General features: G+C 35.9%; 2 protein-coding genes across 2 annotated transcripts; both read right to left on the bottom strand.

Annotated features, from left to right (window-relative positions):
* Positions 1 to 5105: 5105 nt before the first annotated feature.
* LOC114645420 (extracellular calcium-sensing receptor-like) lies at positions 5106 to 13290 on the bottom strand. Its single transcript, XM_051922443.1, has 6 exons — positions 13089 to 13290; positions 12220 to 12514; positions 10837 to 11649; positions 10203 to 10427; positions 9430 to 9553; positions 5106 to 6354 (listed from the first exon to the last, which is right to left on the bottom strand). The coding sequence occupies exons 1-6, from the start codon at positions 13286 to 13288 to the stop codon at positions 5453 to 5455; spliced, it is 2559 nt and encodes an 852-aa protein (XP_051778403.1). The 5' UTR covers positions 13289 to 13290; the 3' UTR covers positions 5106 to 5452.
* A 2114-nt stretch (positions 13291 to 15404) lies between these two features.
* LOC114643420 (extracellular calcium-sensing receptor-like) lies at positions 15405 to 23207 on the bottom strand. Its single transcript, XM_028792006.2, has 6 exons — positions 23004 to 23207; positions 22585 to 22879; positions 21394 to 22191; positions 20909 to 21136; positions 20358 to 20481; positions 15405 to 16597 (listed from the first exon to the last, which is right to left on the bottom strand). The coding sequence occupies exons 1-6, from the start codon at positions 23201 to 23203 to the stop codon at positions 15693 to 15695; spliced, it is 2550 nt and encodes an 849-aa protein (XP_028647839.2). The 5' UTR covers positions 23204 to 23207; the 3' UTR covers positions 15405 to 15692.

Below are 23207 nucleotides of genomic sequence, written 5' to 3'. Positions count from 1 at the left end.
TTAAACACAAAGTCACACTCACTCATAATGGCTCAATGGGCACCAAGTAACTTAATATGCAAATATCTGGAATGTAGGATGAGGAAAATTGAAGTGCCTGGAGAAATGCCCATGCAGATACAGTACATGAAAAACATGCATATTTCATATGGACAATGCTTGAGGTGAGATTCAAATTAAGGACTCTGGAACTGTGATGCATCTGCACTAATCACTGAATCAATGCGTCATTGCTATATGAAACTAAATCAGCCAGTCATGACAGTCATTGTCCAGCCTGCTATATCCTAACACAGGGTCACGGGGGTCCACTGGAGCCAATCCCAGCCAGGGATGTGTTCCTGCCTTTTGCTGGCTGGGATCGGCTCCAGCAGAACCCTGTGACCCTGTGTTAGGATATAGTGGGTTGGATGATGACTGACTGATTAATGGGATTGTGTTCAGAATGCAAAATATCCCATGGTAATTGGAGCAGTCCTATTTGCTGAACACTGAAATCTTACTCTGGTACTATGGAATAAACAATGAATTAGATATGGAGAATGTTATCATTTGAGATACAGATATCTTAGGCAAACAAATTGTATTTTTCATGGATAAAAGCTCTGCAAACAATCACCACTCTACATTATGGAGAACAGCAGCTTTTGTGAGATACTATATGTAAATGAAAAGCTGTCTATCAAAAACTGCTTCAGCCTCAACTGGACCAGTTAGTTTCTCAGTAATGTCTGAAGTTAAATGCAAATTTGTTTTAAATTTTATGGTTATCTTTAATCAGCCTCTGCGCACTCCTGTTGAATGCTGGGAATTGAAATCCTCTCAGCAGCACTGTTACCGCATCATCCCAATATAGGCTTTCCTTATTGAACAATATACAGGAAGTAACGTGTGAAAATACTTTAAATACAGCGCAGATGATAATAAAAGCAACTATAGCGTGCGAGAAGAAGAAAAGAGTCTCGGAGTTTAAGTGCAGGACCAGCACTTCTCTGGCACCATGACTGCATATCAGGGCAACAGAGTGAATCTGCAGACCGCAATACCTTTGACGTCAAAAAAAAAAAACTAATAATGATAACATAAAATAAATGTGTCCACTGGTCTGTGCTATAAGTTTGTTTTCTGTATGATTCCAATAACTTTGATCATTTCTTTAGACAAAATCTCAGAATTGGCGCATGTCCTGTTCAAATACAGGGGAGAAACGTGAGATGCGACAACTTCGAGCCTCACCTCAACTGGAACTGCGCTGTCTCTCACACACTGGGCTGATGCATGCAATTGGCGTGTGCCTGTTGCTGTCTCCAATATAATGTTTGCAGACACGTTTATTATACACCCTGGCATTTCACGGTCTGGCTAATATCTTTAATGAATGTGTGTGACATATGTAGTCTTGCTTGATCGGCCATAAAACCACAGTGAAAAGGCACAAGGCGAGGCAGACAGTAACGTGCCGGATTGTAAGGGGCGCATGTGAGCCCAACAGGTTCTTGCTGCTGCTGTTCTTCTACACAGAGGCTCTAGGCACCAATAAGTTAGCGATATCAGAAAGTCAAGTGCACTGCAGCGGTCCATTTATTTTTATTTTTTATTCCGACTGATTGCCAAAATGGAAGATTTAAGACTTTTAAAACTAAAGGAAAACAAGAAGGACTTTTATAAGAAAGTGACAGAGATTTTCATGGAGAAGGATAGGCTCATGGAATCCATTTACAAATACAGATAAGACCATAAACATAAAAAAGTGAGATCAGACTAAAAAAAAAAATCCAATAATTAAAAACTAAATTTTGAATTTAAAATATTCTTTAGTTTTTCTTGTTATCCTTTTGTTGAACAGTCTGTGTTAAAATTCATTAAAACATCAGAATTAAAAGCTTTTAAAAACGACTAAATATTTAAATTAAGGTCAAAATTGAAATCTGTGTTTTTTGTTCACCACTCTGTACTTTCATTTGTTTTGAATTAGTATTAATTGAGGAATTGCAATGGTAAATTTAGAACACATGGAGGGTGTAGAACAAATGCGCTCTCTCCTCTCTCTCTTCCCGCTATAAATGTAACATTCTTTGTTAGCCAAATATGTACCTTACTTATCTGTGTGTAAAGAATGCTGATGAGATATGAAACATAACCAGTAGTCAATGTGCATGCTTCCAGCTGAATAGTGAATAAGCTACTCTTTTGGGTTCATATATTTGTAAATCTGACTCTGAAGGAGTCAGTGCCTCACCAGTACTGGCAGGAGAAATCGGCAACATAAGCGTCTGTGCACATACATTACAGGAGTTAGTCGAGCGAGTATTTACACTGTGTGACTATCTGTGCAACGGATGTCGTTGCAACATTAAGAAATCTCTCAAAATGCGTGCTTGATTAAAGCTTAACAGTAACGTGCTTGTACAGACTGGTTTCTTGGGTTGAAACATTTTATCTTGTTGACTACACTCATTAGGCCACTTAATCTGTTTGCTCATTGACAGTGAGGTTGTTTAATGACATTATGAACTGTGAGTGTATTTTCTTGACTGAAACATAACTTGCATTGAAATATGTGTAGGCCAGCATTTGTGGTCTTGCAACAGAAAAAAAAAACTAAAATTGTACTAATATTATGTAAAAACACCAGAACTAAATAAAATAAAAACTATAATTTTAAACATAAAACTAAATAAAAATAAAAAAATTTGACTCCACTGAAAACCAGAATGAAATAAAAATAAAAATGAATTTTATAAAATAAAATAAAAACTAAAACAGTAATTAATATCAGAACTGAAATATCACTACACACCACTCAGGACAGCAGACCAAGTAAAAAAAAAAAAAACATGAGGAAAGCTGTACACAGGAACAAATGCATTATGGAACAACATCCAACCAGCTGTTTACTAAAGGAATAACGTGATAGCAGTTGCGGATAGTAGACCCAGAAGAGTTGTTGATGCGAGATGCAGAAAGTTGAAGAAGGACAAGATTGCAAAAGGAAGACTTCCAGACAGTCAGAGAGACAACGGCAGGAGATTTCCAGCCAAAGGCTAAAAGCAATTTAGCTGCAATGGTCACAGTCATTAACAGCCTCTGCTGGGTGAGAAAAAAAGAGAGTGACGGAAGAGAAGAAAGGTGTAGGAGGAGAAGATCTTGAGCGGCCAAAAGAATGGGGAAAGAAAAAATTGTAGATAGGGATTCAGCCACATAGCGCCAGAAAGCCGCAGCCAGAGGGTATTCTGAAAACATGAAGAAAAGTGCCAGGGACTTTATGAGGACAGAGGTGACATAGGTGATCTACTAAACCTGATCTATTTATTAATCAAGGTCAGAACCAATCAATGAATTACTAAAACTCCAGCATCACCTGTCTTGTTAGTAGTTATCACTGAAAGAAAGCTGATCCTATGCCAAGCATATGTTAAATATTAGACTGTACAGCAACTAAAGTGAATTTCCCCTTGGGATTAATAAAGTATCTATCTATCTATCTATCTATCTATCTATCTATCTATCTATCTATCTATCTATCTATCTAAAGTTAGCCTGTGATGCACTTGTTCAGCTCCACCAATCTCCACTGTCTTTCTCTGGCTGAAGCTGCCAATGTTAAATAAGTTACCAAAAAAGTTGTGTTTTGCTTTATTGTGCTTTTGGCTTCAATAGGGAAAACAGCTGGCCAAGGACCATCTCTATCATTAAGGCAGCTTAGTTAAAATGTGCTTACTGTGAAAAAGTTGCAGAGCTTTAGGGTGAAAAATGAAAAGCATGTAGATAAACATTTGGAATTTATAGTTAGGAAATGCACTGTCATGAATGCGCATCTGTGGATCACTCTCTGGGTTCATCTGAGGTATGTACTACCACCCTGGGTTGAGAGGCTGATCTGGAACTAACCTTCTCTTTTGTTCCCTCTGCAGTACAGAGAAGACACCTAGTAAGGGCAACTGACTTCAACCCTTCCAGTCCCCCACCTGATTATCCCACAGCTGCCGGAAGGAGATGTCCGTTTTTGTACTGTACACACCACAGACTGTAATTCTTTTCCAGGTCTAATCAAGCCTGATGGCTTTTTATTTGAATAAGACTTTCTTCTATTGCTGCCCATTTTGGTTACCTTTGGCTTTTGTTTCTGACTAGAATTAAACAGGGACAACCGGGTTGGCACCCCAACACTTTTCCATGGTACCTTGCAATTCCTTACTCAACCACAGCACTAGTTAGAAAAAGTTTGATTATACAGAAGCACAAAAAGCAGATAAATAACTCATGGGGCATCTGGCTATGAACATTTATTTAATGTGACTTTCGTAAGATTGTGGTTGTTGAGACAGTGTTTCATTTCACCTTTGACTTAAAAGAAATCTATAAAAAACAATAAATTTTTATTTCTTTGTGAATCCAATAGTTACATGATGTCTTTAGAAATATGGTAAAATTTAGAGCAACCACTTTACTCAATAGCATACCCACTCCCATCTTCGCCATTCTCATGACATCTACCAAAGTCCGAAAGGAAAAGATAGTGTACACTCTGATTAATTTTTTTCTTGTTTCTATAATAAAATAACATTGAGTTATTAATGGCAACTGAAGGCAAAGTTCCTCTAAATTTGCTTTCATTCTCTGCTCTTGCCACGGTGTCCTGAGGACTAGCCTTGCTTCTGTTTTAACTTTGTGCTTCTATTTTTTGGAAACAGTCATATTGGGAATTTCTGTTGTCACACACGTGTGTTTTGGAGACAACCAAAGGGCTTGAATACATGTAATTCCATGCCAGACCAGGGGGTGGCGACGTGCACTAATTTTCCCTCTCAATCTTTTGCAGACCAGTCTAGGGAAATCCCGCCCGGCTCTGAGGCAGCCAATGACGTCCCTTCTGGTTCCGGTGCTGATGACATCACTTCCTTTTCTGGCCTTTAAAGCTGCCATATTGCCTGAAGATTATCAGTTCTGTTTTGGACTCAGTTGAATGCACATGTATTTGCTATTTAGTTCGTTTTGCAGCCATAAACAATTATACGTGTGGCTGCCCCAAACCTTCGCAATGTCTAATGGTCATTATTGTGACAGTGTATTGGCACATTCCATGTAGAAATGCTAACACCACAACAAGTTCAATGAAACAATTTCAGCCAAGAATTGGTCCCTGCTTAATAAACTGGAATGAATGAAACCAGGAAAGACAATGCTACTGAGTATGGGAAACAAAGTCTGAGGACACGCAGCAAACATATATGAATTTATGACTTGAGCAAATATATACACTTTAATCCAGTATATAAAAAAGATCACTTTTCTTCTTCACATGTTATATATTTTTTTTCAAGGTCAATTTATTACATATTTGATAGAAATATTCAGTGTGTCAGAATACAGATACAATCATGAAGTCTTAATGTGTAAATAGTACTAAATAAGTTGGGAATGCGATATAAAAGCAGAACTTATGACATACTCATGGCCTTTTACCCATTAGATACTTTTTAGTATTTTTTTCTGGTTTCACAAGTATGATAAAACATTTAGGAGCAAAAATACAAAATAGCAAACCAAAGCTAGAAGCTAAAATTGCAAATATTTCCACAGCCACTGTGTATTTTCCCGGTGAACTGATATAAGCAGGAATAAATGTGATCCAGACAGCACAGAATATCAACATGCTAAATGTGATGTATTTTGCTTCATTGAAATTATCTGGTAGTTTACGACCTAGAAAAGCCAAAATGAAGCACAATGCAGAAAGAAATCCAATGTATCCTAAAACAGCATAAAACGCAAGGGCAGATCCTATGTCACATTCTAATATTATTTTTTCTTTATAATATGCTGTGTTACTGTTGGGAAATGGAGGTGACAACAATAGCCACAGAGTGCATATAAGCACCTGTATTAATGTGAAAATACAAATGCATAGTCGTTGTTGATTTGGTCCAAACCATTTCATGACATTATTTCCTGGCAGTGTAGCTTTAAAGGCCATTATCACAACTATTGTTTTTCCAAGAACACAAGAAATGCACAAGACAAATACAATCCCGAAAGCTGTGTGGCGCAACATACAGGACCAGTCAGATGGGCGACCAATAAAAGTTAGGGAACAAAGAAAGCTTAATATTAAAGAAAACAGAAGAAGGAAACTTAATTCAGAATTATTTGCTTTGACAATAGGTGTGTTTCTGTAACAATAAAAAATGAATGTTATGCCTATAGTCATACCAGCTCCCATCAAAGACAAGACCATCAAAAATGCACCCATAATTTCTTCATATGAAAGAAATTCTTTGTCCTTTAAAATGCAGTGATCTCTTTGCTGGTTTGGCCAATATTCCACAGGACACTTTACACAGTCAATTGAATCTGCAAGTAAAGAGAAGAAGAAAGTAATTTGGACGTGTGAGCATCAGTAGGCTTTGCGCCCTAGGAACCAAGCTACCTGAACTATTCTGTAACATTTGAGTAATTATTTACCACTCTGATACTGATTTTTCTGAGCATAAAATAAGTCATTATGCTACCAATTGACAAGAAGAATTCATAATTAATTTCAGAATTACGGTATTTCAGGCTTCCTCTAGAGCAGTGTTTCCCAACCTTGGTCCTGGGGACCCCCTGTGCCTGCAGGTTTTCTGTTCCAACCAGATTTCTAATTAACAACCAGATTAACAACCTGACAGCACTGATCTCATTTAATTAGCTGGTATTTTTTCTCTTATTCTACATTCAGAAAAGTATGATTTTTACATTTATAAGACATTTAGAAATATTTCTAATTTTGCTATAGATTTAAATGCTTTACTCTCTTTTGTTGATTTCATTATATTTTGCCCATTCTCTGTGCAGCTTTTCCCCTTCATTGTATCTTATTAATGACAATTAAAAATGAGCAGAGCAGACATGCCGGCAAACAACACTGAATAATCAAAGTCTGCAACTACTTTATCATCAGACCCACAAATTAGTAAATAATGGACTAATTAAACAATTAGAATACCTAGAAAAGCAGAATGAAAATCAAGATGTAAATATTGTTAAAAAGTAAAAAAATACATTATTCCCATATAACTGCTTGGTACAATTTTATATATATATATATATATATATATATATACATATATATATATTATCCTGCGGTGGGTTGGCACCCTGCCCAGGATTGGTTCCTGCCTTGTGCCCTGTGTTGGCTGGGATTGGCTCCAGCAGACCCCCGTGACCCTGTGTTTGGATTCAGCGGGTTGGAAAATGGATGGATGGATATTTACCAAACTTACTTTTCTAATTTCTATATTGTTCCCAAAACACAGAACTTGGGAAATAACGCATCACTTAATTAGCCCATCAGTCCAATTAAAAACAGAAGCTGGTTGGAACAAAAACCTGCAGCCAAAGGGGGTCCCCAGGACTGACGTTGGGAAACACTGCTCTAGAGTGCCTCTTTCTCTTGCATGATTTGGCTCAAAAGCTAATCAGCACATCATCATCTTATAACAGGCTTAAGTTTCGAGCTTGGTATTTTTCCATCCAGCCATTTTAGCTCTGAACTGTCCTCAACAAACTGTGACACATAAACGCACAGACAGGCACACACCCATCATTGAGATATCAGTGTTTTCTGTATAAGGGGAGATCCATCGAAAACTGGAGATTGAAATTTTTGACGAATCTAAAACTTATGCTCCTCCCCCATGGACAATACGTTATGGTGGGGGAGGGCGCAATTCAATTGTGGTTTGTCCGATTATATCTTTCTATAACTAACATAGCATTCAGAAATGGTATTCACCATAAAAAATAACTTTGAAATCCATTCATCCATCTATTATCTCATTACATTATAGGGCTATAGAGAGCAACATTGGATATAAAGCAAAAACCCACCAAAGATGAGACACCAGTCTACTATGGCGCACTCAGTCACTCAAGACCAGGGCAGAGTTGCTAATTAATTTAACCCACATGTTTTAGGGATATTGTAGTATTGTAAACAGAGTAACCAAAGAAGAAAACTCACAGACATGTGATGAATGGACAAACTCCACAAAAATGGGGTCAACTGTAAAAATAAATTCTTACAGCTGCAAGGCTGCAACACAAAGGACTGTGAAACGCTGCCCCCTGATTTCCAGTGTCTCTTTATGCTACATCAGGTATTATGGTATTATTTTGGGCAGTTACTCTATTTTTAAACTTCCCTTAGGCTATCAGTTTTTCAAGGATCTGGCAAGCCTGTTCTTAACTAGGAAATCAAAACAAAATCAAGAATTTAACAGCAAAGGAGGGTTTCAGAATCTACTGTATTTAGTCAGATGAATACTGTAGGTAACCTTATGACGCTTTTATCATGTTGCACTGTGATCGACAGGATCACGATCTGTGAGAACACACCCTACTGGGAAAGACCTGACTGTAAGAGCCAAGTTAATGTTAATGGTAAATATTCGTTAGTTTGCTTAGCTTAAACTTGAATACAGTATAACTTAGCATAGACAATAGAAGATTCAGTTTAACCCCCTCTAAGTTACAGAAAATTGAATGTTTATAATCTTAACTCTGTGTGACAGTAGAATAGCCCATAGATTGAAGTTAGACAGCTAAAATGAAACATGAACAGTTAGACAGACATTAAGGGCATATAGTTTTTTGACAGTCTGCTGCACAAACCTTAAGAAATGTAGCCTAGATATTTAAGCAGAATATCATAGGTTCCTCTTTTTTCCTTTTATTTTTGCATGTACTATCAACTTCTTTCCCTATTTTTTGTGTGAACTGTTTGCTTTGAATTTCACTAAATGATTTAATATCTATTTGATAGCTGCATTTGAACTGTTTTGAATGATTTGGAAACCTTCTTCAAATGCAGCTGCACTGATAATAAGGAGTCATCATGACACCATCAGAAGAAAACAAAATGACAGTAGAAAAACATACCAAATTAAAAATGAAAATCTAAATAAGTGATTCTATTAAATACCTGAGGTAAAAGAATGCCCTAAGTGCATAAAGCTAGAGACCCAAGACAGCCAAAGAAGCTGTAGTAAAATTATAAAATCCTCAGAACCCTGACAGTTCTAAGTATAGAATTCATTCATTCATTCATTTTCTTAATCCTAATAGGCAGCATTGAGTGCAAAGTAGGAACCAAACCTAGGTGGAGTTAAAGTATAATACCTTCCTAGTAATATCCTAGATATGTTTTCTGATTTCACTTACGAAAAAAAAAATGTTTTTATTGACAAGTTAGTTTTGTCAGTATCAACATGTTTACATCCATGCTACTAACTTATTACTGAAACAATGGATTTTTCAGTTATACTTAGGGCCAAGTATTTTTTTAGATATTTTAGAAATACAGTATGTGTATTTCTGACTAGTTTGTGAAACATGTCATACCTGCATTGGCTTAATGACTGTGAGTACTACCGTCTCAGTTCTTACCATTTATGCTGCTGATTTCTCCTTCACCACATGGAATGCAGTCAAAGCAACACACAGGTCTCCCTTTTTTTATTGCCTTGCGGGTACCTGGAAGGCAACTCTCACTACAAAAGGATGTGGGAACCTTCAAAGGAAAATTCAAAGTAGAGACAAATTATAACGCTAAACTGATGTCTTTTTGTCTTGTTCCAGATTTCATTAGGACAGATTCTGTTGCTCCTGAAATGTCCATTGCCAGTGAAAGTCATGTCAGAATCATTAGCAGCAGAAATATTCAAGTACTGTATAATGTAGAAGTGGATATAAAATATAAATACATAAAAATATGCATAGAGGACTGCAGGCTAGTGAAAGACTGCTGTATTGAATGGGGTTGTGACTGTGGTGGATTCATTTTTTTCTGGTAAATGAACAGTTGCCTGATCTAACTTTAAACAAGTAATAAAATACCTATGGATCAAAGTTCCATTAAAATATTATTCATCCTCAGAACATGTAAGCAAAAACAATTCTTTCAGGATTGGGCACTAGGCAAGACCCAACCCAAAACAGGTTGCCAATAGATCATAAAAGTTCACTCATACAGTATATACAACTACACTTACTCAAGCTGGGTCACTAAATTACATTGTTAGTTTGGAAAAAAGATGGGTATGCATACATATATATACAATTAATGTATATTGTGCATTCACAATGCAGCTTTTGACATCTTAATTAAAAAAGAAACCAGATATAGAAAAAGTAAAGAATTGATAAGTAGCTCAGATTACCTGATCTTGGTTGTGAGTCCATACTATTTTTACATTATTCATTGTAAACTGAAGATTTTCTGGCAATGATGCATCATAATACCCAATTGTAACAAATTCCGCAATCCCATCTCTCAGCTGCCAATTCACCAGTTCATATCTTGCTACTGGATCACCATTATCATCGAAAGAGACTGTCTCCCCTGTTTTGCTTGTAAAATTTACTCTTTTCAAATAATGTAGTACCTGTAAAATGAATGAGCAGTTTTATAAATATAATGGGAATGTTAGTTAAGCTAATCATGCGTTCCTTTTAGAGTCACTAATTTCTAAAGTAAATGTGCCTTTCCTTTGATTGTAAAATATGCTTTAATTAAGACTTTTGTAATGTGATAGCATAAGATAATCTCAAATGAATTTCTGAATAATACACAGATAGATAGATAGATAGATAGATAGATAGATAGATAGATAGATAGATAGATAGATAGATAGATAGATAGATAGATAGATAGATAGATAGATAGATCAGTATCTAACATGGATATCATGTCTAACATATATTGTAAAACTGTCACTGTTCTATTATACCTATTATGACACTTTTCCTTTTTTTCTTTTTTATTTGTCCCATATTAAAAAGTAACTTATTTACCTGCCATGGCTGGGCTGTAATCTTATTTGCGCACACATTAAAATCTGAAGGGTACTCATTTCTACAAGTAAAAAGGTGATGAAGTGAGTGAGCCACAGCATATACAGCTTTATAAATATTATTGGCAAATCTCATTTCTGAGGTGTCTGTGTACTGGTTCTTGGTTGCCCTCAAATCCTCATATCCCGTGCATTGCCTCATGTTTGTAGGCATATCTTGTGTTGCTAGGGTGCAGTTGAAAGCAGTCTCCCAAAATTCTTTTAAAACATTGTTTTCTGGAGCAACACTAGGATTTATATGGAACAAAAAGTCTTTTAAACCAGGAATCACAGCATTGACAACTGCAAATCCAAGGACACCACCCAGTGCTTTAAAATTTCTTTCTGTTGCAAGGTTTCTAGAAGTTATCCAAGACTCACTTCCAATCCAAGTCAAACCAGTTATGTTGTGAAGAGCTATTTCTTGAAGTAATGCAATCATTTCACCTTGAGCCAGAAAGGCTACAATAACCTTTGCAGTTGATTTTTTTATAACTTTAATAACTTGGAGAATTTTCTCCTTTGGATCTGTCCTGAAAAAGCTCTCTGAATATTCAACACAAATTCCTTCCTGCTCCGCTGTTTGGATGAATGTAACCATTCCTGAATTGCCATAGTCATCATCACTTCTAATTGCTCCAACCCAGGTCCATCCAAAATGTTTTACTAGCTTTGCCAGAGCTCTACTTTGATAATAATCACTTGGTATTGTTCGGAAAAATGAAGGAAATTCATTTCTTTTGCTAAGGCAGGCACAAGTGGCAAGATGACTTACCTAGGGAAAAGGTTGTTACAAATGATTTACTGTAAAAATGCTTAAAGAAAAATTTTATTACTGCATATAAAAACACCACTTAAATATATATCTTGCCCCTTTTTAACCTGCTCATCCAATTCAGTGCTGCCAGTGGCAGAGCACACTCATAGACACACCCACACTCACTCATACTGGACCAATCTGGACTTGCCAAATAAACAAATTTGTGTGTCTGGGATGTGAGAGGAAAACCAGAGCACCTGGTGGAAAAAACCAAACATACAGGCTTTACACTGAGAACAGACTGGACAGGATTCAAACCTGTTCCTCTGTACCCACTCCCAGTATGCCACTGTGTTTCACCCTAAATATATATATATATATATATATATATATATATATATATATATACAACTATAATTAATGAATATACTTTTAACTTATCTACTAGCATTCCTCTCCCCTAGTTAATACTGTTTGAAAAATAGAAATGAAGTTAAATGGAGTAAAAATGCCATTCAGTGGAATTATTGTTTTGATTACATTCAGTAAATTCTTACATGCTGTATATTTTAAAATCTTTCTTACCACTGGAATTCGAAAAGGTCCCACAGTTGTTGCCATTCCAATCATAGATGAAGAAGATGCTTGTCCTACTACAGAAAGCACAGTGGATGGTTTTGTGCAATGAAGGTTTGAAAATAATCCATCTCCCTCTCCATTTATCAAAGCCATTGTTGATCTTATAGTATGAGGTATATTAGCACAAAAATCAAAGATTTTATATCCCAGGGAAATGTTTGGAAGTAATTCAGTACTATTGTTTATTTCTTCAATAGCAAATATCATCGTTTGCGATAATTGGAATTCTCGGAAATGTATACTGAGAATAAAAAGGATTTTTATTGAGATGTTTGTGCATGCAAAGAGTTGTTATTTTCATAATGGAAGTAGTTTTGTAATTTAATAGATCTCAAAGGCTTACTGAGCTTTTTGGCTTGGTGCTCTCAGCCTTACAAACTTCAAGTGGTCATCATATTTGAGAGAAGAAAGATAATACGTTATTTTTTAAAAAATCAGTCGAGCCAAAAATTACATAGCCTATCCTTTTTCATTCATTGAGTCATCCATTTTCTATAACTGCTTATCCATTTCAAGGTTGCTAAACCAGTCATTACTGTATAGCATTTTTTTCGCTAAATTCTGTCTAAGTCACTGAGTGATGTTTTCAAATTCAGGACTTGATTATTAACAAATAGCAACTTGCACTGTTTTAAAAACTACATTGTTGATCATAGTTAAAAATTGATTAATATATAATCATATTACACAGTAATTTTTATTCTACATAGTGCACCCCACAGTGATCACAAAGTGAAATACTGCTGACAAAACAACTCAGTGTATTGCCATTAAAAAATTAATTATATAATTACAACAGGAGTATTTTCACTTACCTTTTACACTTTGTTGGCTCTGGGAAAATTGTGAAATTGGGTCTTTTGCTAGTAAATGTTGTATAAAATGAAAAGAGACCACCAATTATAATGTCACCATCCTTTGAAAATACAGATATATCTGGATAACCTTGCAGCTTACAAACTAAATCTTCTGCCTTTGTTAAAAGAGGAAGCAGCACTAATTTCAAAAGTAACATGACTAAATAAACCACCCACTGAGATCTGCAATCTAACTGTTCCCATTTATATTGTGTGCTAATTGTTGCTCAAATGGACCTGAATGAAATATTCAGAAATAAAGATCAAAGCCTCAGTGAGCTTTCGGCTGTTCTCTGGAGAGCTAACTGTAGAGCGCATTCACCCAAGGTTATATTTCATGTTAAATCTTATTAATGAGTTTTCTGTTATTATCTGTCATTAAAATTTTGCAGGACAGTGTTGCAGTTGCCTCATAGGTCTGGTGACTTGTGTTTATTTCCCACATAAAGAGTGTCCTCCTGTCTCCGTGTGGGTCCCATTTTAAGGACATTAACGATGAGTGAACTGGAAGCTTTAACTTTGCCAGATTATAGTGATTGTGAGTTTGTTCTTGAAAATGCCATATGGGTTCAAGGTGGGAAACAGATATGGACCGTGTGCCAGGTCGTAGCAGGTCACACTCATATACACACCTCCAAACTTACTAGTTCTCTTATGATGCAGATGTACATTTTCCAACTCTCTTAACACACATCTTTGGAATGTCAGTGGTGAACTACAGCACCTGGAGGAGAAACCATGCTAACACTGGAGGTTGGGGGCAAGCAAACTGTACACAGACTGCCTAAGACCTGTAATTCACCATTACAAATCATTTCACAGGTATGCTGTTATTACAATAAAGTCAGTATTTAATAATAAATACATGCTGATGTTTCTCTACTTGTCCTTTCTACTATGTGAATTACATTTATGAATCAATCCATTTTTGTTCTAATCAGTTGTGTCCTAGTTAGAGTACTGCAAAGAAATAGAAAACATATTACATAATTTTAGTGATTATTTTGCTTGCTTGATGTCGTTCTGTGAGAAAGTATTTGTCCCTTTCCTGATTTCCTCTATTAATTCCAATTTTTGAAAGTGAATGTTTCAAAGTCATCAACCAAAACTTAATATTTTATAAAAGGCTTCTATTTTTTTTAAATATTGCTATTTATTGTATGAACAAACATATCCAACATTAAATAGCAATAGCAAATCAATATCATCTTTTACATTGCTCTGGAGGAGGTTTAGCCGCCTCTTCTATGTAGAACTGGTTTATTTTGGAATCACTGGGAAGTGTTTCAGCGTGAACTTCTTCTCTCAAGTCCTGACACAGCATCTCTAGCATTCTGATGTGGACTTTCTTTGTTGTTTTGCAATAGTGTCTTGATGCCTGGCCCCATTACGCTTCAGCTTATGGACAGATGACCAAATATTCTAACTAAGAAATTTCTGAAACTGAGATGAATTCATAGTTTCACCAAATATGGGAAGTTATCAAGTCTTTAGGCAGTAAAATATCCCCAAATCATTATACTACTGCCACCACCACCATATTTCACTGCTGATATGACATTCTCACTGTGTTTCATGCCATCCAATAATTTCCACTTTTGTTCGAAACGTCTTGTAAAAGGTTAGTGAATCATTAAGATACTTCTTGGCAGATAAAAATGGGCCTTTATGCTCTTCTTTTTTAGAAGTTTGTTTCTATCTTGTCACTCTTCACTCAGCCTCAATTTTGCCCCGTGTGTTTTTGGTTGTAGAGTTAAAAGAAGTCTATTTATGATATTATACTCTTTTTGATTAACATTTTTTTCTAACATTCTTCTTTTGATTGAAGCTTTAAGTACTTTTTTGATATTTGTGTCAGCAGCATGAGACAGATGGTAAGGGCCAAAATACCTGAGGTTTATATTGAGAAGCCTATCTGTGTTAAAGGCAATTACTCTTTCACACATTTCCAGGTGGTATTGGTTAATTCACTTCATTAGATAAATTAGATATGTAAAAAAGTGGTATGTGTTTACTCAAGTGTTCTTTTTTATACTCTGATTGAAGACAATAACAGGAAATTATGAATTTAACAAATATTTTTACATCTTCTTATTTGTTCTTAATATTGTAACCCCAAAATACTGAGCTAGAACTCCCATTACAAACTCTGTTGGCACATATTGGAGCTATCAGCAATAGTAATTCCCCAAAGGAAACCATTCTTTCCCAGTTCCATTAACCATTGTTAGCACTTATGCAATATAAATAAAATTTATTATTATTATTATTGTTAATTTTCCTTCCTGTAAACCAGTCCCTGTGTGTTATCACAGTTATTGAACCCCTTTATCTGGCCTTTACTATATATTGCCAATGATGTGAATGATTTTTGAGGCCCAACTATTATTAAAGACACTATTATTATTAATAAATTTGCTGTATTTAAATCATTTCAAACAGATTCCATTTTTTAATAGTAATGTGGAAAAAGTTAAAATATGGCCAAAGCAAAACAGAACATCCACTATGTCCACAGTATATTTTACGGCATAAATAGTTTTTCATATATGACAACATTTATTATGAAGGGAGTTTACCCATTAAATGTTTTTTAGTGTTTCTATCTGGCTTTATCAATATAATATAGCATTTTGGAGCAAAAATGCAAAAAAACAAACCAAAACTAGAAGCTAATATTGCAAAGATTTCAACAGCTACCGTGTATTTCCCTGGTGAACTAATGTAAGCTGGAATGAAAGTGATCCACACAGCACAGAATATCAGCATACTGAAAGTAATGTATTTAGCTTCATTAAAGTTATCTGGTAACTTGCGACCTAAAAAAGCCAGAATGAAACACACAATGGAAAGAAATCCTATATACCCTAAAACAGTGTAAAAAGCAGTTGTTGATCCTAAGTCACATTCTAAAATAATTCTGTCTTTGTAATATTTGGTATTTTTATTTGGAAATGGTGGAAACAGTATCAACCAAACACTACATATTAACACTTGTATTAAAGTAAATGCAGAGACACATAACCTCTGCTGAGCGGGGCCAAACCACTTCATAATATTGCTGCCTGGAATGGTAGCTCTAAATGCTACCAGCACAACAATCGTCTTCCCCAGAACACACGAGATACACAAAACAAAGCTTATCCCAAATGCAGTATGGCGCAAAACACACGACCAGTTAGAGGGCTCACCGATGAAAATCAATGAGCAAAGAAAACTGAGGAGTAATGAAAAGAGAAGAAGAAAACTGAGTTCGGAATTATTGGCTTTAACAATCGGAGTATTTCTGTAGTGGAAGAAAATCAGAGCTGTGGCTGCTGTTAAACAAGCACCCGACAATGAAAAAATCGCCATCAGAATTCCCATGATTTCACCATATGATAGAAATTCAATATCCTTTAAAATACATTGTGTTCTCTCAGAATTTGACCAGTAGTCCAGCGGGCATTTAATACACTCCGTAGTATCTACAAAAAACAAAATATTGAATTATAAAATGATACAATACATACTATATCCAGGATATTATGTTATTAAAACTCCTATAATTCTTAGGAGCCTTTCATTACTTGGGGTCTGAGGAGTACCACAGATAGGAGTACCCTCAAAGCAGACAAACTGTAGAGTTCTGCATTTACTTCTGAATGTGCATTTAATCAGTAGGTGCATATATAGTTTAGATTAATTTATTATAATAATTACTCAACATCAGTCCTATCTGTCTCATGCAGCAGTAGTGTAGTAAATAATCTTCTTCTTCTTTTGGCTGCTCCCGTTAGGGTTATTTAATATTAAACAAATATACTTTTATTTGTAATCAGAAAACAAAAAGTATTTCTTATAGATGAGGATAAGTTATATCATAATTAAATCAGAATTTTAAATAAATATAATATTTTAACATTGTAAATATAACAAAATTGTTATTGGCACTGTGGTACAGAGTTCAAATCAGTGGCCAAACCCTGCCTGCATGTAGTTTTTAATTTTTTTCTTGTGTCTGATTGTTCCTCAGGGTGCTTTGCTTTTCTTACCATGTCTGAAGTATATACTTGTTAGATTACTTTATCACATTTTTTTCTTGAATGAATTTGTTGACTTAAAGGTTTCATTACAATACATACTGTATATTACAGATCTTTAGGGCATACAATCGTATGTCTTATTTAAGTAAAATGAACCACTTCCCAAATTACCTACAGACTCTAAATGAACCTATTGTGAATACACGGGTCTTTGAGAGTGTGACCCACACAATCTGTCACTCTGCCTAGCACTGATTCACATTTCATATCCAATATTGCCAGAACAGACTCAGTTCCTTAAAACCATAAACAGGGTAAGCAAGTTAAAAAAGGAATAAATAGATGGACCTAAATAGATGGATGCATTTATAAAAATACACATTTTTCAGATTTATTTAATAAATTTCACTATAGTAATGTAAGTTTTTAATAGTTAACTTTTCCATGAATAAATGTAAAATATACAGAATTTTTTCCAACTCAACTTATTTAAAACATCTGTGTAGCACAGTGGTTAGTATTGCTGTCATGTTTAGGAAACTCAATTTTATCTCAAACAATCTTTCTTTGAATAGTTGTTTCCTGTATGAATGATGGAAGAGTTAGCTTAATCAGTGACTCTACATGTGGGGTGGCAACTGTGCCCTGCAATGGACTCCTTTATGCCGAATTTTGCTGGAAGGTCCAATTTTTCATTACCCTAATAGTACATTCAACCTGACTTCAAGTTAGAATCAATTGATTTTTTAATTGTTCAGATATGGATGTACTATGATAACAAGTGCAACTATTGCAGCCATTGTGTAATAATACATTTATTTATGTGATATTTAAATTTGTAGATAACAACTTTAGAAAATTGTCAAGATATGTCATTATTTATGAAATTTCCAGAAATCTTTTATTTATTTATAAAGTGATCTAAACCCTTTGAACAAACACTATTATAGGATAAAAAAGGAAGAAGTGGGAAAGACTATAAAGCATGTAAACAATGTTTTTGGAGGTCTTGCTTATTCAAATAGTTGAGGTTTAAGTAGATAATTATTTACTTGTTTAATTAGATAGATAGATAGATAGATAGATAGATAGATAGATAGATAGATAGATAGATAGATAGATAGATAGATAGATAGATAGATAGATAGATACTTTATTAATCAAAAGGGGGAATTCACATACTCCAGCAAAAGCGTACTGATACAAATAAACAATATTAAATTAAAGAGTAATAAAAATGTAGGTAAAAACAGACAATGACTTTGTATAATTTTAACATTTACCCCTGCCCGGGTGGAACTGAAGAGTCGCATAGTTTGGGGGAGGAACGATCTCCTCAGTCTGTCAGTGGAGCAGGACAGTGACAGTAGTCTGTCGCTGAAGCTGCTCCTCTGTCTGGAGATGACACTGTTTAGTGGATGCAGTGGATTCTCCATAATTGATAGGAGCCTGCTGAGCGCCCGTTGCTCTGCCACGGATGTCAAACTGTCCAGCTCAATGCCTACAATAGAGCCTGCCTTCCTCACCAGTTTATCCAGGCGTGAGGTGTCCTTCTTCTTTATGCTGCCTCCCCAGCACACCACTGCGTAAAAGAGGGCATTCACCACAACCGTCTGATAGAACATCTGCAGCATCTTATTGCAGATGTTGAAAGACGCCAGCCTTCTAAGGAAGTCCTCTCTTTCACAGAGAATCAGTATTGGCAGTCCAGTCTAATTTATCATCCAGCTGCACTCCCAGGTATTTATAGGCCTGTACCCTCTGCACACAGTCACTTCTGATGATCATGGGGTCCAGGAGGGGCCTGGGCCTCCTAAAATCCACCACCAGCTCCTTGATTTTGCTGGTGTTCAGGTGTAGGTGGTTTGAGTCGCACCATTTAACAAAGTCCTTGATGAGGTTCCTATACTCCTCCTTCTGCCCACTCCTGATGCAGCCCACGATAGCAGTGTCGTCAGCGAACTTTTGCACATGGCAGGACTCCGAGTTATATTGGAGGTCCGATGTATATAGGCTGAACAGGACCGGAGAAAGTACAGTCCCCTGCGGCGCTCCTGTGTTGCTGACCACAATGTCAGACCTGCAGTTCCCGAGACGCACATATTGAGGTCTGTTTGTAAGATAGTCCACGATCCATGCCACCAGGTATGAATCTACTCCCATCTCTGTCAGCTTGTCCCTGAGGAGCAGAGGTTGGATGGTGTTGAAGGCGCTAGAGAAGTCTAGAAACATAATTCTTACAGCACCACTGCCTCTGTCCAAGTGGGAGAGTGATCAGTGTAGCATATAGATGAAGGCATCCTTCCGCTCCCACCTTCTCTTGGTATGTGAACTGCAGAGGGTCGAGGGCATGGCGTACCTGTGGCCTCAGGTGGTGAAGCAGCAGCCGCTCCATGGTCTTCATCACATGTGACGTCAGAGTGACAGGCCGGAAGTCATTCAGCTCACTAGGACGTGATACCTTTGGGACTGGGGTGATACAAGATGTTTTCCAAAGCCTTGGGACTCTCCCCTGTTCCAGGCTCAGGTTGAAGATGCGCTGTAGAGGACTCCCCAGCTCCGATGCACAGCCCTTCAGCAGTCGTGGCGATACTCCATCTGGACCTGCTGCTTTGATGGCAGGAAGTCTCCTCAGCTCTTTGCTCACCTGTGCTGCTGTAATTGTGGGTGGGGAAGTCTCTCCTATGCTGGTATCAGTAGAAGGATGGGTGGCGGCTGTAGTACTCCGAGGTGAGAGTGGGTTAGTGTGGTCAAACCTGTTAAAGAAGTTGTTCATTTGGTTTGCTCTCTCCACGTCTCTCTCGATGGTGGCACCCCGCTTCGAGCTGCAGCCAGTGATGATCTTCATCCCATCCCACACTTACACACAATTACTGCTTTCCTCCAGGAGTCTACTATAGAAATAGGTGAAATACTTCATATATTGTATGAATAGTACAATATGGGAAAAGGTAAAACTGATAAAGCATTTCACTGATGTATATCTATGTTCCACTGTTTTTCAAAATGTCCATTGTAGTGAAATCTTATTAGTTTTTAATACTGAAGTTTTACAGATTCCCAAATTAACCTACCAAAACATAGTTTCTACTGTACTAGTTTCTACATAGTTTCTACTGTATACATACAATTTATAATTGTCTATTCCATGGCAATTTAATTATTGTCCTTTGACAAATAAACTGGAGGATTTTTAACATACCTATAGTATGGCTGATTTCCCCTTCAGCACACGGTATACAGTCAAAGCAACAAATAGGCTTTCCTTTTCTGATGCCTTTACGAGTTCCAGGAGAACAGTTCTCACTGCATACAGATTTAGGAACCTGCAATATACATTATACTTTCATAAAGCATGTGCATATATCTGTGTTACTTAAACACATCTTACTCATGATCATTATGTTGACATCTTAAAGAAATGAATATGTGTTACCATTCAGAATCAGTTAATAATGAGTGTGAATTATTTTTTAACCAAATTTATCACCTAGTTTTACTTTGTAAAGTGCTCTGTGATGGATCTCACTGTAAGAGGTGCAATATAATGAGTATAATTTAAAACTGAGCTTGAAAACACGAAAGCTATTTTATTTATGGAATTGTGTCTTGTTCTTATTACATTACCTATAGTAGGTTAAGAAAGTGTAATGACTTGGAGTGTGAATCATTTCCCTTGATAGTTAAAAGAAAACAGCACACATTTTGCTATTAAACCAAATCCATTAACTAAAAAATTATGTAATTCCTTACTGTAGTCATTTCAGCTGTCCATACAATTTTGACATTATTCATTGAAAACTGTTTTCCTTCTGGTAATGATGCATCATATTGGCCAACAGTAACAAATTCTATTTTTCCCTCTTTATTATGTTGCCAGTTCACCAATTCATATCTAGCAACTGGATCTCCATTTTCATCAAAATAAACATTGTCTCTGTTTTTTGTTGTAAAATTTACCTTTTTAATGTTATGAAGTACCTAAGAAGAAAGAAAAGCAGGCATTACAACCAATATACTTTCAGTTTTATAATATTCAGCAATATATTTGTTTAAATCTATGACATTTTAAATTTCTGTCTTATTTGTAATTTCCTTTAACATTTTTATTATTTCTTCTTTATGACCAAGGCATTTGGAAAATGCAATCAGAAAAATCTAAACTGTTTAAGACAAGTTTATTTTAGAAGATTAGTTTTCATTTACAATATAAGTAATAAAAAAAGTGTGACTCTTACCTCCCACGGCTCAATCTTTGTCATATTTTTGCAAACTTCTTTATCTTTGCAGGAAAGTAAATTATGCAGTGAATGGGCTACCGCATATATTGCTTTATAGACATTGTTAGATATTCTTAATTCTGATACATCTGTGTAAGAATTAGTCACATCCCTTAAGCTCTCATAACCTGTGCAAGCATTGGAAACATTTTTCGTTTCTTGACTATAGAATGTGCAATTAAAAACAGTTTCCCAAAACTCCTTGACAAAAGTGCTTGTTGGATCCTCCAATGGATGGAGTCGTAGCAGAAACTCCTTCAAACCTGGGATCATTGCATTCATAATTGCAAATCCAACTGACCCTCCCAAAATCTTATATCCATCTTCAGTAGCAAGGTTTTTAGCAGTAATCCAGGATTCACTGCCTACCCACTGGTAACCAGTAATGTTTTGTTGCACCATCTCCTGCAGCAAAATCACCATCTCTCCTTGAGGCAGAAAAGCTACAATAACCTTAGCAGTAGACAGTCTGATGACATCTATAACTTTAAGAACTTTTTCTCTGGGGTCATTTCTAGTAAAGGCTTCTAGATATTCAACACAAATGCCCTCCTTCTGAGCAACCTGCAGAAACGTGCTAATTCCACTGTTACCGTAGTCATCATCACTTCGGATTGTGCCAACCCATGTCCATCCAAAATACTTCACAAGCTGGACCAGAGCTCTGCTCTGATAGTAATCACTTGGGACTGTTCTGAAGAATGAAGGAAATTCATGTCTGTTGCTAAGGCATGCACAAGAAGCAAGATGGCTTATCTAGGTATAAATGATATAATTGCACAACATAGTCAGAAGAAGTAGAAAGACATATATATAATTTTTAGAGACACGTTATATATACAATGTGTGTATATAATTTATACAAATCATAAATCAGTGTTAAGACGTAATTATTTTCATGTTTTAGATCTTTGGATTATACAGCTCTACACAGCTAACTTAGAGTTAATCTAACATTTTTTCAGTGTTACTTATTTTTTAATAAAATACTACATTAATAAAACTAATATTAAACTAAAAAAATATAATGTAGATTGTGAAATCCTGCAACTTTAATGAATAAGTGATGCTTGGCAATTACATTTCTAAATCAAAAGTCCATTTGCAGACACTTTAAATGTGACTGAAGAAAATAAGAGTGTTTATTACCACTGGGATACGGAAAGGACCAACAGTTGTTGAAATTGCAATTGTTGGAGATGATGATGTCTGCCCTATAATAGTGTAGACAGTGGATGGTCGGGTACAGGACTTTTCATTAATTAGCCCATCTTCAGCCCCATTCGTTAATGCCATTGTTGCTTTAATTGACAAATGTATATTTGAGCAGACATCATAGATCTTGTAACCCAGAGAAACACCAGGAATTATTTCTTTGTCATTATTTATTTCTTCTATGGCAAAAATCATTGTTTGTGCAAACTGAATTTCTCTCAGGATAATGCTAATGAGAAAAAGAGAAGGTCACAATTAATTACAGAATGTTTAAATTGTAAACAGTATGGTTGAAAAATAAATATTTCATTAAATAATATTTATAAAGAAAGACACTACAAAAATGCTCTTACCTTTTGCATTTCAGTGCTTCTGGCATAATTCTGAAGGTTGGTTTGACTCCAGTAGTGCTGCTGTGGATAGTAAATATGCCCCCAATTATAATATCTCCATTTTTTTCAAGTAAAGGTTTATCTGGCCTTCCTAGTGGCCTACAGAGGGGCTCTTCTGCCCATGTCAAGTGAATGAGCAGGGTGGTCAGCATGAGCAACATTTCA

Source organism: Erpetoichthys calabaricus, chromosome 2 (assembly GCF_900747795.2).
Source record: "Erpetoichthys calabaricus chromosome 2, fErpCal1.3, whole genome shotgun sequence".
NCBI lineage: Eukaryota > Metazoa > Chordata > Cladistia > Polypteriformes > Polypteridae > Erpetoichthys > Erpetoichthys calabaricus.
This window is presented reverse-complemented; position numbering and strand designations above follow the sequence as displayed.

Excerpts from the sequence above, each read along its gene's own strand:
- LOC114645420 (XM_051922443.1), bottom strand. The coding sequence starts at position 13,288 with ATGTTACTTTTGAAATTAGTGCTGCTTCCTCTTTTAACAAAGGCAGAA. Across the intron at positions 12,515-13,088 it reads GAGCCAACAAAGTGTAAAAG|TATACATTTCCGAGAATTCC; the intron begins GTAAGTGAAAAT and ends TTTTATTCTCAG. Across the intron at positions 6,355-9,429 it reads AGAAATCAGCAGCATAAATG|ATTCAATTGACTGTGTAAAG; the intron begins GTAAGAACTGAG and ends CTTTACTTGCAG.
- LOC114643420 (XM_028792006.2), bottom strand. The coding sequence starts at position 23,203 with ATGTTGCTCATGCTGACCACCCTGCTCATTCACTTGACATGGGCAGAA. Across the intron at positions 22,192-22,584 it reads GTCCTTTCCGTATCCCAGTG|ATAAGCCATCTTGCTTCTTG; the intron begins GTAATAAACACT and ends ATTTATACCTAG. Across the intron at positions 21,137-21,393 it reads CAAAGATTGAGCCGTGGGAG|GTACTTCATAACATTAAAAA; the intron begins GTAAGAGTCACA and ends CTTTCTTCTTAG.